General features: G+C 38.4%; 1 protein-coding gene across 3 annotated transcripts; it reads right to left on the bottom strand.

Annotated features, from left to right (window-relative positions):
• Positions 1-1,155: 1,155 nt before the first annotated feature.
• LOC104565244 (serine/threonine-protein kinase Nek4) lies at positions 1,156-14,462 on the bottom strand. Of its 3 annotated transcripts, none has more exons than XM_010211919.2 (16): positions 14,363-14,462; positions 12,410-12,676; positions 11,260-11,457; positions 10,345-10,452; positions 9,577-9,731; positions 9,100-9,241; positions 7,615-8,061; positions 6,736-6,789; positions 6,380-6,523; positions 5,928-6,065; positions 5,478-5,544; positions 4,965-5,071; positions 3,494-3,582; positions 3,020-3,225; positions 2,237-2,370; positions 1,156-1,494 (listed from the first exon to the last, which is right to left on the bottom strand). In XM_010211919.2, the coding sequence occupies exons 1-16, from the start codon at positions 14,453-14,455 to the stop codon at positions 1,402-1,404; spliced, it is 2,442 nt and encodes an 813-aa protein (XP_010210221.2). In that variant the 5' UTR covers positions 14,456-14,462; the 3' UTR covers positions 1,156-1,401. The 3 variants fall into 3 exon arrangements, with proteins under 3 accessions (XP_010210221.2, XP_088378887.1, XP_088378888.1); XM_088522761.1 differs by having other exon boundaries at positions 9,103-9,241; XM_088522762.1 differs by having other exon boundaries at positions 14,399-14,462.
• Positions 14,463-14,914: the final 452 nt, after the last annotated feature.

The following is a 14,914-nucleotide window of genomic DNA, read 5'->3' as shown; positions in this document are numbered from 1 at the left end:
TAATGCACCCCAGGATCCCATTTGCCCTCTTGGCCACGAGGGTAACTGCTGCCTCATGGTCACCTTGTCGTCCACCACGATGCCCAGGTCCCTCTCTGCAAAGCTGCCCTCCAGAAGGTTGGTCCCCAGCCTGGTGTCTGGGGTTATTTCTCCCCAGGTGCAGGACCATGCACTTGTCTTTTATGAAATTCAACAGATTTCTCACTGCCCAGTTATCCAGTCTGTGGATATCCCAAAATCCTTGCTTTTGAAAAAGGTTAAGAACTGGGGACTGTCCTAGGAAAGGAGATGGCTAAAAATAAACTCACGGATGCAGAAAAAAATAACACTCTGACTTTGCATATACAGTAGCTGTCTCTCCTGAAGGTGCTTGAGTAGTTAGTGGCTCGGAGGCAGCAGGGCTTGCACCTTTTGCCCCCTGCTTGTCCGCCTCCTCGCATGGGGGCTGGAAGTTAGATATGAGCTAAATCTGTCTTTTTTTTTTTTTTAAGGAATGGAAAGAAAGAGACAGGCTCTGGTTTAAAAATTTATTTTACAGATTTGTTTCTGTTATCCTTTCAGAAGAGCACCTGTGCTTTCTCACTAAAGATGTTACATGCCAAAACTTAGGCATGTGTGGTAACACCATCTGATAAAGGTGCAGGGCCATGGAAAAAGCTAAGACAAACTTACCTGGTTGAACAGTCCTGCCTGGGGCCACTTTCATCCCTAAAAGGCAGCAGTAGCTGTAAGGGGGAGGGATGTGATTCAGCCAGGCTGAAGGGAACCAGGGCTGCTCCTTTCAACCCTACCCAGGCTTGTTACTATGTGCTTCTCCCCCTCTTTGTGATCACCTCAGCAATAAAGCACGAAAGTTACAGCCAAAGTCACTGTCCTTTAGTGTTTTCACAGTGTTTTTCAGCAACCTCCTTTAGTGTTTTCAAGGAGCAGCTTACAGAGGTGTGTAAACACCTGCAATTCCTTCCTGGTCAAAGTTGATGCAGTAGCTTATACCTTAGTGTGCTATCACCTTGGTATAAATTTCTGTTGCATTTTGGTAAGGTGATATTGTCAGTACAGCATTAGCTATGACTAATTCAAACCAAAACATCATTTTTGACACTGCTTTCTCTACAAAACTTAGTCCATTCATCTTCATGTCTATAAAATAAACTCTTCTAAAGTTTCATTAAGAGAATAAGAACTAAACATACAGTTCCTCTTCTGAGGAAGAGATAGCCTGGTTCACATTTTAACATTGAAAATATTATTTTCAACTAAATCTGTACTATTTTTTCCAAGCTGGCTCCCTTTACTCCAAAAAAGGAGGTCAACGAACAGATGTGCTTCATACGCTGGTCCAGTCTATTAAACAAGCTATAAAACTGTGTTCTTCCCTCTAAGGGAAAAGTTTTAACCTGCTCAGAACTTCACATTTTCCTCGAGGAATTTCAAGTGGCGCGCCTTCACGCTGTAGCTTGCGTACTTCTCTCCCATGTGTTCCCGCAACTGCAGCTATTTAGATATATATAAAATAAATACATTAAAATAATAAAAATCAGCAGGAGTTACCAAAATATTAACACAAGAACAGGTAACCACTCAGCTGGAAGCATCATGTGACGTTTCATCACACAGATGTGAGGGGAGATAAATGAAAAACATCTTTGTTGTCTCATGGCAAGAGATGCTCCAAATCCACCTGACCATTGTAAATGCAAATCAAATCTATTGCTTATGCTTACATATATTTACTTATATATATATATATGTATATATACTTATGTGTATATATACTTATATATAATACTCGTGCATTTCATTTGTAACCAATTTTTTGATCAGTTGAGCTGCAGTTTTTGCTCAGTCATACGTATCAAGAATATGCAAGTAACGTCAAGACAAAAATTACAGTGCAAAGGAAAATAATTACTAGAGCAAAAAAGACATGATAAAAGTATTCAATTTTCTTGCTTCTTCACAAACTAAAGGACTATGATATAATTCTAAAGTTCCTTTGATTCCTGAAGACTTGAGAGTTGAACCTAGTCTACATTCATAAACAACTTTTAAAGACTGAAAATGACAATATATTTAGGCCCTTGGCCTGCCAATAATTATGTAAACTAAAGCTTTTTGGGGGTCCAGACTTGCACCACTGTATCAATATCTTAAAAAAAAAAATAAAAAAAGTGGAGACTGCTCATATATGTGGGTTTATAAGAAATTAAACAATTTGGATATGCGAGGCATTCACCTCTCTCCTTCCTTCATCATCATCTTCCAGGATGCTGTACACTTGCTCCAGAAGTTTCACTCCCAGTCCCTGCACCACATCAGATCGTAGGATTTCAACCACTCTCCTAATCTTTTCAGGACCCGAGTGCAGACCTATTAAATCAAGAGTCATAATAATTACATGCAGTATAATCCACTTTCACAGTCCATGCCTGAAAGAGTATGGGACAACATTTTAAGTATCCTGAAAGCCTTCCTGGAGATGGTTTATATGGAACAACAAATCTATCTGGTTTTGCAAAATGACTCGATTCCTGGTGTGGGATAAATTGGCTAACGCAAGATCTGCAGGGAGGATGGACTTCTACAATCCCATGAACATCCAGTGCGTTTAAATACTGGCTTGTGCCTCAAATTCAATTTCAGCTTTAACCATCAATCACAAAACTTCATGGCTATCGACTCAATTGGATGCCTTAAAAATCTTAGTTTGCTCTCAAACTGTTCATTTTGGAGCTTCTAAGCACAGATCATATGGTAAAGACTATACTGCAAACCAGCTTTCTCTCTATATGAACAACTGCATAGATCGCACACTCCTTTCACTGGTAGGCAATCGCAATTAGAGCAATTCTGTACTCAAAATAAAAAAGTTGTTTAGAGATTTTAGTTACTTCTACAAGTATTGCTGAGATTTAACAAGAAACAACAGTTGACTGCCTTCTGTTGTCCACTAGCAGGTTTTCTTTGGTAAGCAGCACCTGGCCACAACTTATTTAAAAGAGGTATCAGAGCAACAAACCTGAGGGAAACTCTTCAAATTTGAACTCCTCTGATTCTTCAGGTGATTTTCCATGCAAAATCAAAGTGTCTCTGTATTTTCTATGAAGTTTAAACTCCAAGGCAGAAGGTGAGACTGCACAGCATTCAGAATTCTCCTTAGAGTCCATTTTCAGCGTCCACGTCATGAGCTGCACCAAATCATTCATTTCATTCACGCTGCTTTTTCTGGTAGCGGAGAAACAGAAGCAATTCAGTCACCACTCATGATGCAACTGCCACCTTGCATTCACAGGACTTGCAATAAATATGGGGAGCTCCTGCTAAACATTTCACGTTAGATTACCTTTGTTGTGCAGACTGATCAATAGCAACATTAGCAGTATTTCCTCTGATAAAGATTCAGTGCCTAAGCATCTAGCAGCAACTCCCAACTCTATCCGCTGTCCAATACAGCGGAGAAAAATTCCTGCACTGTATGAAACAAAATCCTTACTTCTCCTTGGAATTGCCATCTGATTTATCCGTGGAGCTGGTGGAGGAGCTTAACTCATCATCAGACAGGCAATGGGTTCCTCTTTTTTTCTAAGTGAAGAGGGAATAACAGACAAAATTCTTAGCTCTCAGGAGTAATTTATCTGTATGCCATGAATTACTTTTCTTACATAGAAAAATACTTTTCATCACATATACTTTACTTGATAGACTTAACTTGATAATGTTTTAAAGTTAAAGCCCGGTTTTAAATACAAGCTAATCTACACCACAACATGGACATACTTTTATGAACTTCTTTTTTAGCTAGTATTACTTCTCAGTTATGCAGTTTTGACCAGAGGGGAAAAAAAAAAAAAAAAAAAAAAAAAAAAGCTTTATCAAATATCTCTATTAAAAACAATTAAAACAATTAAATTGGTTAAGTTTATCAATTCTTACCTAAAAATTGTATTATAGAGCCACTATCCTTAGCCCATCTATCAGTCTTTATACACATATATTTTAAAACAGAATTTAAGTATTATTTTTCTGATTCAGTATCTTTCCCACATTTCCTAAAATAAACCTTTTCCCTGTACCTCTGCAGTTTTGTGTCCCGTGCATAGCACAATATGCCCGAACATCACTAGCACACGCACATATGATTGGCACATACTAAACTGATGTAACCCCAGTTGATGAGTGCAGATGAGGTTTCTGCATTTAGATTTTATCAGTTATAAGCATACATGTAAGTAAAACATGCAAAACTCTTTCCATGCAAGTGCTGAGCTGAGGAAAATGCAGCCTATGCTTTGAAAATTTAGACTAAAATTCTTTCATTGTTTTTTTTTTTTTGCATCTATTGTTTATTAATAATGTTTCCTGATGTTGCAGAAGATCTTGCCCTGATGTCTATGATCTTAAAAGGAGTTTTAAAATTAGGCCAGGAAGATAATATTAACAGAAACTATTCATTTTTCACCCAGCATCTATTCCTTATTGGCAGCACATAAATGTATGCACATAACAGGACTGCACCTTAAAATATATTTTAATACACCACTACCAAAACAAAACTAGATGTGCAAAGCTAAAGGTAGCGTGTAGATATCAGTAACTTAAAACAGACTATTCACTTATAACCAAATCGCGGCTCAGGATAACTAAACTGTTTTTTCCCCCACAACCAGACAAATAAACCCTTCAATGCAGAGAGGCTGCAACAACCATCTCCCCCGTGACATCCCTATGAGCCTTCATCTCCGACAAGTGGAGCGAAAATGGGGAGTCAGCCCTGAATTTTCAACTGATCTAGGTGTACCACAGACCCGTACACTCTAACCCAGGTTTTCTAAAGCAGTATCTGTAGAGAACTATACATTCCTACTAACTGAGAGGCTCTTCCACATAAAGATTTTTTAAACACAGTTTTCTTCTCCAGATGTACCTGCATTTCAATATTTCAAAAACAGATGACCCCAGTTTACCTGAGAAATACTGGGATCTGATGAGGCCTGAGCAACTTTAATATGATTTTCCACATGTGATTTTGCTTCAACTACTGCACTAATTGATCCTCGTCTTGCTGGAATCACTGAAAGGATGACATTTTCACAATATTTGTAATTTAATGGCATGTATCTTGAATTAGTTTCATGTTCATGCAAGAAAAAGTCTATCACCTGGCAGAAGACAGGCGGTAGGAATTCTGCTAACAGAAAATACTGACGCTTCTATCTGAAAGGTGCAAATCCTGTGCTTCACGTACATTTCAAATAGAAGTTGTCACCACTAAACCCAACTGAATACAACTGAATAAGAAGTAGAAAAATACGGACACGTTAACAGAAATTTTTATTTAACACCAGAACCAGGCCCTTCATGCAACTTTTTGAAGAAGTTAGTGAAGAAAAAAAGAACAAAGAGGGAGTTAGACTTTCCTTACAAAGAAGTTACCAGGCTCCATATATAGAAGACTAACATGTAAACATAAAAATTACCAGCAGGAAACATCTCTTCCTGAGACTGTTTTAGCCTCCTACGCTCTCTTGCTGACAAGGGCCGCTCCTTTAAAATAAGTTAATTTCATGTTAATTAGCAATTGTCACAATCACTTTTGTTACGTATCACCTATGAAACAAAAAAACTTGAGTTGAACATGCAAGAGAGAGCTACTAGAGTAATCTTCCCCTCAACTAACAAATGCTCCAGGATTTACTAAGAATGCTCTTGGACAACAACACAACCAATAAACACTGCAGAAAAGGCACTTCTGACCTGCCTGTTTCAGCAAGGAAGCCTCCCATCCTGCACTGATCGGATACCAGACACGACCTCCATTAGGTGGAAAGTTGTTCTACATCTTTTCACTTGCTGTGCATACTTTAAGGGAACAAGGTGTTCAGAAACAACAAGAGATAAAGATATGCTCACACAGCATCAGTACTAACCTTTCCAATGGCAACTTCACTGTTCTTGGCGCTATTTACAGATTCAGAGACTTCACCACGATGCTCTGCACAGCTCTGTATTGTCTTTGCATTCACATCAGAAGGAAAAGGTAAAGGCCGAGGAGCAACAGCTCTGAACTTGAAAGAGAAGTGAGCAGAATTTATTCCTTCTTTCAATAAAAGCTGAGGTATTCCACAACCTGCAAGTCACATCCTTGCATAGCAAAACTAGATAGAGTTTTGGGCTCCTACTCCCCATTTCAACCTTCCTGTCATTTCATACACATGAAATGAGAACAGTATAAAACATATATATATATTTTAAATATGCTCCTTTTTAAAAAGGAAAAAAAAGGGAAAAAAAAAGCAATAGCCTTAAGGGAAGAGGAGAAAAGTAGAAGAGTTATGTGGTTTGAAGACTTGCACAGTCAAATTATTTTTATTATCTGCACCTTCTCTAGACAGACTTCAGACAACTCCCTTTTCTTCTGCCGTCGCTGCCGTGAGAGTGAAGGTTCGTGGACAGAGCTATGAGGCTGTAAAGGAGAGGCATTTTTTTCCTGTGGGTCTCCTGGAGTTCCATGACAGACATCATCCTAACAAGGAAAATTATTTTTCAAAATGTAAGCATGCCATTTCCAGATTTAAACATATATGCTTTTTGTATTATCAACACAGGCCACTTTATTTTGGTTGTAATGGTGATTATATTAAGATAAATGTAGTCCAAACAGTAAATTCTTACATGATAGAAAAAAAAGATCTGCTCTACCAGCCTTTTTAAGCTACCAAACTTTTAAGTACTTACTTGAATTAAAACAGGAACAAATGGTTCTAGCAACTTTTCAGTAGAATCCAAGTTCTGCAATAGATAATGATTACTCATCAGAAAACAATCAAATATTAAGGTAAATAAGAAAATCTCATTGCACATCAGAACTAGGAGAGTCATCATCTAAAGCAAGCTGGCTTCATAAATGTGACTGCAGGAGTGACACTGAGCAGACAGAATATATACAAGACCTTCAAATCCAAAGCACAAGATGTGAGAGGAGTTGAATGTACAACTGGCACTTTTGAGATACACTAACAGGAGAAAAGAACACAATATATTCCTTGTTTTCTTAGTAGACCCTTGTAACACTTGAGGACCGGGGCACAAGGGAAAAAAGCCAGTATTTCTAAGCCAGCAACTATCAAAAGGAGTGCAAGCACTCCAGATACGAAGGCAGAAAGCAGTATTTCTTTAGAAACACTGTTTTCTCAAGTTTCCAACACAAACAGCAAAAGAATAACTGGAAACTAAAAGAAGAAAACTACCTTTGAGAAAAGGGAAAGCAAGGGAGAAAGTAACACCTTCCACACTGCTGTATTACTCTCTTTTTTTTTAAATATCCCTCTCCCCATCTTCCATCTGCCTTCAAACTCTTCCGCTCCTCCCCTTACCCTGTCCCCAAACTGTTCTTGTCCTCTCTCTTCTCAGACAAGAAAGATTGTTATTCTTATAGAAAACAACATTCTCACCATCCAGACGTGAGCCCTAAAATTCCACAGCACGTTGCCTCTGCAAATTTTAAGCCTAGGTTCATAACCTCTTAAATATCTCAATAATTACATCAGCAGTATCTGACTTTGATAGATAACCATTAAGTGCATCAGTCTATTTCAAAGTACACATAAGCATTACCAGGTCACTTTGCTTTGGGGTTTTTGATACAGGCTGCAGGAGTTTCAAAGTGTCATCATTATTTGTAGCAGCATCAACACAGTCTGCAGCATCAACAGCAGACTGCTTAGACTCAACATTTTCAGCTTTGAAAGCTTGTTGTTTTGTTTTGTGCTGCAGTCTGTCTTCTTTAATTAGTGATCTGCTATATGTTGGTTTAGAATTCTCTGCAACATTTAAATACTTTGCTTTATTATCCTCTGGAATACATTCATTGCCACACTTCTCAACTCCATATGTCCTCTTTTCAGATGGCAAGATATCAATATCCACTTTACTAATTGTAGCTAAGGAGTCTCCCAGGCTGTTCATATCATTACTGCTTGGTTTTCTTCCCAACTCAACAGCTGCTTTCTCTGAGGGGCAAAATTTGATGGCTTTATCCTTGATGACACATTCATTTTCATTCTAGAATTAAAAGAAGAGAATTAGCTCTCAGATATTATGCACATATAAAAGAATATTCTAAGCACCCTAAGGAACATCATTAATGTACCATAGTACATAAACTAATGAAATTATGATCACCCACAGCTTAGTATCTTCTGAAATGCTGCAACCTGTATTTTTAGAGTTGCAGACTGCGTCTGCAGATGGCACATTCCGGGGATGGGTTTACATATATGTAGTACAACCACTTTTACCCAGGACTACAAAAGAAAAATCATATTCCTTTGACTCTTTAATAAGGGAGGAACAAGTAAGTCCCAGTGGATTTTCAAGATACCACATACATTCAGCATTTCAACATTAAAAGCTTAAACTCACAACAGTGGACTCATACTGCAGAAACTAAAAGGTATGTGTAAGATGGTAAAAGATCTGCTTATAAAATATTTGTTTTAACCACTGGAAAAAACCTCAGCAATAAACGAATTTTCATTTGCAACCATAATTTGTTTTTCCGGTAAAAAAAAAAAAAAAAAAAAAAAAAATGACTGGAAACAGTCTTTTTTAAATGATTACTTCCTGTCATCTATCAGTAGCAAAAAATCAGCTTGGACAGAGGCTTCAGATATTCCATGAGACGCGTGCAAATATTTGCTATAACCATGGCACATTCCAATGCTCAACTCAACCGTAAAATTACATAAAATACTTCACATCGTGGTCCACCAAAAGAGAAAATAAAACAAAAGAAGTGTATTAACATATTTTGGTAAAGAAGCTGCCAATAGTTTTACTGAACCACAGTTGTTTATTTGCTTGCATCTCTACATAAACATACATCCTCTATTAAGAGGAATAGTACAGATTTCTAGGAATCAGATCCATGCTTGGACAAAAGCTCAGGGCATTTTGTATAAAACTGAGTAGATTTTTTGGAAGAGCAGCAGATGCACTTTTTTTGGGAAAAAAGAAATGCATATATACAACACACATTTTTTATTACATACAAATATATACATACATATATATATATAAAAGTATGTATGAATATCTTACCACCTTATTTTTCCTGGCGTGCTCAAAGAAATGATTTTGGTGTGCAACATTCCTGTTATGAGATTCATTCTTAACTGAGACCGCAGAACAAGGATCTCTGAGTTTAGAATCCAGTGTTTTCTTCTGACTTTTGGCTGTTTTCCTGTAAAGGACGTAATAAAAGTTGCTTATTCGGTCTCCAGCGACAAGACCTCAAGACGTTTCTTTCATCAATTGAAAAAAAAAAAAAAAAAAAAAAAAAAAAAACACGAAACCAAAAAACACTTCACTAAGCAGTTTACATAATGCTTATAAGACACTGGGCTTTTTCCAACAGCCTGTACACAACATATTCATCTTCAATGCTGTAGAAGAACCTTAAAAACTCTATTCAGACACTAGCAGCAACACACATATTCTGCACAGCAGCAACATCAGTGCTATCTAAAAGCAGAAAAAAGAATTTTGCACAGGATCACTGAAATAAAAATATCTTACGCCTTCGTGGCTTCCAGAAACAGAGAGATTTGCTGCTTGATATATGGCTGTCTTAGGATGCTCTTCACACTAGGTCTCTCCTCAGGCTTTTTACTGAGCATAGTTCGTATTATCTCTACCAACTGAGGGCTGTAATCCTTTGGCATGGGAGGCAGCTGTAAAACGAAAGGGAAGAGGGATGTTATTTATCAATACTTCTGAGTAACAACTGTATTATGCCAGATACTTTGCGTAAGAAATAGTCTTTTTTTTTCCCCCCCTCATATGTTGAAAGTTACCCAGATTGCTTAACTATCTATCAAACGGAATGCAGCAATTGCAAATATTTTGTGTTAGAACTTTTCTTAACTTTTTCTTCATATCAGCAGTTACTGTCCTCGCAATAGACATGAAAGACATAAAACATTTATGCATAAATTCATATTAACTTTACACTTCAATAGGCTAGCCTTACCTATCAGGAAAATGATGTACATACAAATAGTGACATAATTCTTTGCACAACATTTAGACCAGAAGTAGACAGAAAAAGTTGGAAATTCACTAATGAGCTACACGCAGGAATAATTGGAAGCTCAGGTAGTATTCAAAAATGAGTAACTGCCTGGGTCTAATATTACATCATATAATACCCTGAAATACCAATCTTAACACATGTATGATGATGCACATCAATAAGCAAAACATCACCAACAAAATAAGACCATTCAAGACTTTCAAAAAGCCATCATAACCAGATAAAAATATATATTTTAGGTAAGTTTTTACCTTTCCTTCAATAATTCGATAAACCAAAGAGTTCATGTCTTTAGCGTTAAAGGCATGTTTCAATGTAGCCATTTCGTAAACGCAGCAGCCCAATGCCCAAACATCAGACTGGGAAAAGAGGAAGAAAGGAAGGAAAAAAAGAAAAGAAATAGTCTTACGAGCTTTGTATTAACTGCACAAATTTTACCTTAAGATGGTTACCTGCTTTCTGACAAGCCATTAATGTCAGTAAGCTAACTCGGACCAAATTGTAAATGTCTGACTTTGATCTATTTTAACAGCGATATTCGGAAGACAACAGTTTAATTCATCAAAAAGTTTATTCTGTGAGGAAAAAAAAATAAGTAATGTATTGGTTCTAACTGGAGAAAGAAAATCTTTCTCTTTTTCATTAGCTCACGGTAGATGCCCAAGTTTAGGGTGCACGAGGTCTGTAGCAAGAGCCAAGCCAAGCACACAAAAGCAAGTTTACCTTATTTTAAACTCACAGTGACACTGCTCTTCTCTTCTGATTTTTTTTAAATGTTGCTGTTGTTGTGCATTACAGGGAAACACAGAGCTTCCTGTCTGTTGTATAATACACAAACACAGACTGTTTTTCTTGTTTACACTGGCATGTCCTGGTAAGCACAGGAGCCTGATGAACACTTTGGCTCTGATAAGTTATCACATGCTGCTAATTCTCACCCAAACTCAGTTCCATAAATTCAGTTTCTCACACATCTCTGCTAGGACTCCGAGGACATCAAAGAGATTTGGAAGCAATAACAACTTTAAAACAAAAAAACAAACAAAACAAACAAAACAAACAAACAAACAAACAAACAAAAACACAAGGTGGTAATGCCCTTCCGCAAACATAATAATCAAGCTGCCTAACAAAGCAGAAATAATATTTGCTTCAACAGTCTCTACCTTGTAGTTGTAAGGTTTGTTGGAAAAGAGTTCAGGGCTCATGTAGTACGGCGTGCCGATGAGGGTGCTTGCCATGTCATACTGGTTTTCCAGCACTCTGGCTATTCCGAGATCACCCACTTTGATGATATTAGTTCGTGTTAGAAAAACATTTTGAGTTTTAAGATCTCTGTGCAGAATGCGTTTTTCATGTAAATACTGAAAAAAAGGGCATAAATAGAGTTAAGCAACAGCGAATACATTCCACTGAAAAGTAAAATACAAGTCAAGGAGGGAAAACACAAACACAATAAAGTCACATATACCACTACAGAAGACAAGAATGGCACATCACAGGTGAAGTGTCAGGGAATTAATGCCAGAATGACTAATACAGACACAGGTACAAAACTGTGTTGTTTGAGTGAAATCTCCCTGCGTGAGATCTTGATCTCCAGCAAAGTAGGAGGAGAGACGAATGTAAAGTTAAGGCTCTGCCTTCAATCTACTTTCTGCTGGCCCCCATTTGTTGCCATTCATTTCACAGTCTTTAGCATAAAATTTCGCTGGAAAACACAGTGTTTATTTTATCTAAATATCTATATAGGGGATAGAAGATTAGACTTAAAATAAACAAAAACAAGATACACAAAAGTCTACTGTGGTATCTGATCACGGCAGTCATAATCAAGATAGTATTTTCTGTCCAACTGCCTCACATCCTAATGTTAATATTTACATTTGGTCTTTTTGAATATAAAAATTGCTTTTAAAGTTTGATTGATAGGCTCCAAATTATTAAACTCCAACAAACTGAGATAAAATTTAACAGAAATGACAATTTAGTAGCCTTAATTCATCACCGAAAAACACCAACAAAATTACAAATTACTTTCTAAAAGATGTTGTGGCTTTTTAAAGGATTTTGTAAATTTAACCTTACATTTCAAATGGGAGAAACATTTCAGGCTAGAGTTGGAAAGCCTGTTCTTTACCTAGAAGAGAAAGTCAGTATGATGGTAACGACCTGTGAATATTTTTAATGCACTAATGATCATTGTAATTCCATACTAAACCCAGTCAAACTGGAATTTAAATCTATAGATTGTGGCATTTTTACATGGAAAGAGAGCTATGTCTATAAAGTAACCAAGTTGTATTTTTATTTTACCTGCAAGGCCATGGCGATCTGAACAAACCATTCCACCACCTGATTCTCAGGCAGCAGTTTGCCCTTCTGCTCTTTAAGTTTATGATACAGATCTCCTCCTTCACAGAAGCCCATAACAATATATAACAGGCCATCTTCTCCCTGCCAGGACTCTCTATAGGTGACTATATTTGGATGTTTCAACTGGGATAACAGCTGAGCCTCTTGTTCTGCTGCTTTCCTCTCTCGGCTGGAGGCATTTTTAAGGTTTAACTTTTTGATGACATACTGTAAAAGAAATTACATGAAGACATGAGGAAAGATCCAAGTTAGTATGCAGAAGCCCCAGGAAATTCCAAACTTCTAAAGGAACAGCAGTATTTAATATATGCACACATTATTCTGCATAGAGCCTGGTGGAGGTCTAGAAAGTACATTTTATGCTTACCGTTATGCAGTAAGAAGTTTAACAGGTGTGGCTAAATTCTCTCTGAATAAAGCTCTACAGAGGAATTCTCAAAAACAGTTGTTTCAATAACAATAAATAAATATGCAATGAGGCTAAAAAAAGCACATAGTCACAGCAGAAAAACGACAACAAACTTTTAGGATAAAAGTCATTTGGCTGGACTTACTCTATTCTTCATCAACTCTTATCATTTTAGTTTGTTTAAGGACAACTGGTCTTCAGAAATGAAATTTATGCGCTTTGTGAAAAGAAAATAAAAACTCAAGAGATAACGCCTCACAACTGCATGTGAGGAACACATTCATATTCAAACACATATTTAAGGATAAAAAAGAACCATTAAAAAAATTCAGTTTCAAGACTTAGTTCACAAATTTCACGTTTCCAAATTCAGAAAAAAAATATCTAAAAGTACTACTTTTTAGGTCTGCTCTTTTTTTTTTCCTTAATGACTTTGTACAACAAGCCTAGAAAACTGAGAAACAAGAGAGACTAGGAAAAAAAAATTCCCATGAGAAAAAGGAATGGAGCAAATAGAGATGCAACTGCAAGATCGGTGGAAAAAATATCAATCGCCCCCGAAAATGAAAGCAGCAGTAGCTTAGATTTTTTTAAGTTCTAAAAACCTACACTAAAATCAGAAAACCATACTATGTTTTGCATTTATGAGTTCCTACGCACACAGGTTTAAACTCACTGAATGAGAACTTATTACACAGGGAAGCACAAACTCTTCATGACACCGCAAGACCAAACGTTCTCAAGCGCAACCATAAATTTATTTTCTTCTGTGTCAACATAAGTTTTTTCTAAGGTTGCATATGAAAACTGTTACTTAGGCTGCCCAGTATATCAGTGTGAATACACTCTCACAGAATTCCCGCTTTTAATCAAATCAAAGGCGAGACAATAACGCTTGTAGCACATGTTCATCGTATAGAGCATGAATATTGAGGGTTGATCTTATTCCCTCCCTGATGCCGAGTTTGTGGTGACTTCTCCTGAGTCAGCGTTTCAAGGAAGAGCCTATACCTGACTCTGCTCTTACCTGGGACTTTATAGTATCAAAACATACACACACACACAGATGTGTGTGTATGTGTGTGTATATATATATATATGTATATATATACACATATACATAAAATACATAGCTTCTTATTAAATTTCAGTATCTGCAGCGACAAGCTAGTGCGTTTTGCTGACAACATTCCCACAGTGCCTATCCCAGTGCACTGCTGACATATTTGACAGAAATTAGGTGGAAACTGCCCCTTTTTCTTCCATTTCAAACTGCTGGAAACAGCATTTTCTTAAGCAAAGCCGTCGCCCAGGCAGCAAAGCCAGGCCTGGCAGGCCCGTGCCCGCAGCGGCACCTCCCTCCACAGCGGGCCGCGCTCAGACCACCCCGGAGCCTCCCTCCTCACACAGCCCCGGGCCCGCTCGCGGCCTCCCCCGGTCCCGGTTCGCCCGAGCCCGGCAGGGGGCGGCACCGCCGTCGCTACCTGCTTGCCGTCGTGCCGGTGCCGCGCCAGGCTCACCTCCCCGTAGCTGCCCTTGCCCACGGCTCGCAGGAGACAGTAAGCGGCCAGGGGCATCTTCCCCGGCGGCCGCCGCCGCAGAGATGCCACCCGTGCGCTTTTACCACACGACCGCCGCGGCGTGTAGATCGGACCGCCCTTCTTCTCTATGGTGCCGGCGCCGCCATTTTGGAAGCGGGCGAGGCGGCCATGTTAGGAGCGGGCTGGGAGAGGTGTGAGGCGGGTGGCCCTTGGGCCCGGCTTCCCCTTCCTGTCGTGGACTCCAAAACAGCGCAATCACCCTGTGCACTATGGGCCTGTAGACGTGACAGGAAATCGGATCAAGGGGCGACAGACTGGTTTGAAATGAGCTTGTGGGCCACTCTTTCCATGTTTTTCTCATGGCTGTGCACTTGGGAAAGCCAACCCTGTGAGGAAAAACAGGAAGGACGCCAAAGCAAGGAGGTACAAGCAAGAAGCAAAGGAAGAAAACCGTTTCCCATTTAGTGTGCTCTGCTGTAGCCAGCTGGGTTCAGT

Source organism: Tinamus guttatus, unplaced genomic scaffold, assembly GCF_059628265.1.
Source record: "Tinamus guttatus ecotype Peru unplaced genomic scaffold, ASM5962826v1 Tinamus_guttatus_pri_ptg000163l, whole genome shotgun sequence".
NCBI classification, from domain to species: Eukaryota; Metazoa; Chordata; class Aves; order Tinamiformes; family Tinamidae; genus Tinamus; species Tinamus guttatus.
Note: the sequence above shows the minus strand (reverse complement) of the source record. Positions and strands in the feature narration are given on the sequence as shown.

Coding starts and splice junctions, on each gene's coding strand:
- LOC104565244 (XM_010211919.2), bottom strand. CDS start 14,455: ATGCCCCTGGCCGCTTACTGTCTCCTGCGAGCCGTGGGCAAGGGCAGC. Junction 11,458..12,409: donor AGATCGCCATGGCCTTGCAG/GTAAAATAAAAA, acceptor CCTTTTTTTCAG/TATTTACATGAAAAACGCAT. Junction 8,062..9,099: donor ACGCCAGGAAAAATAAGGTG/GTAAGATATTCA, acceptor TTTTAATTCTAG/AATGAAAATGAATGTGTCAT.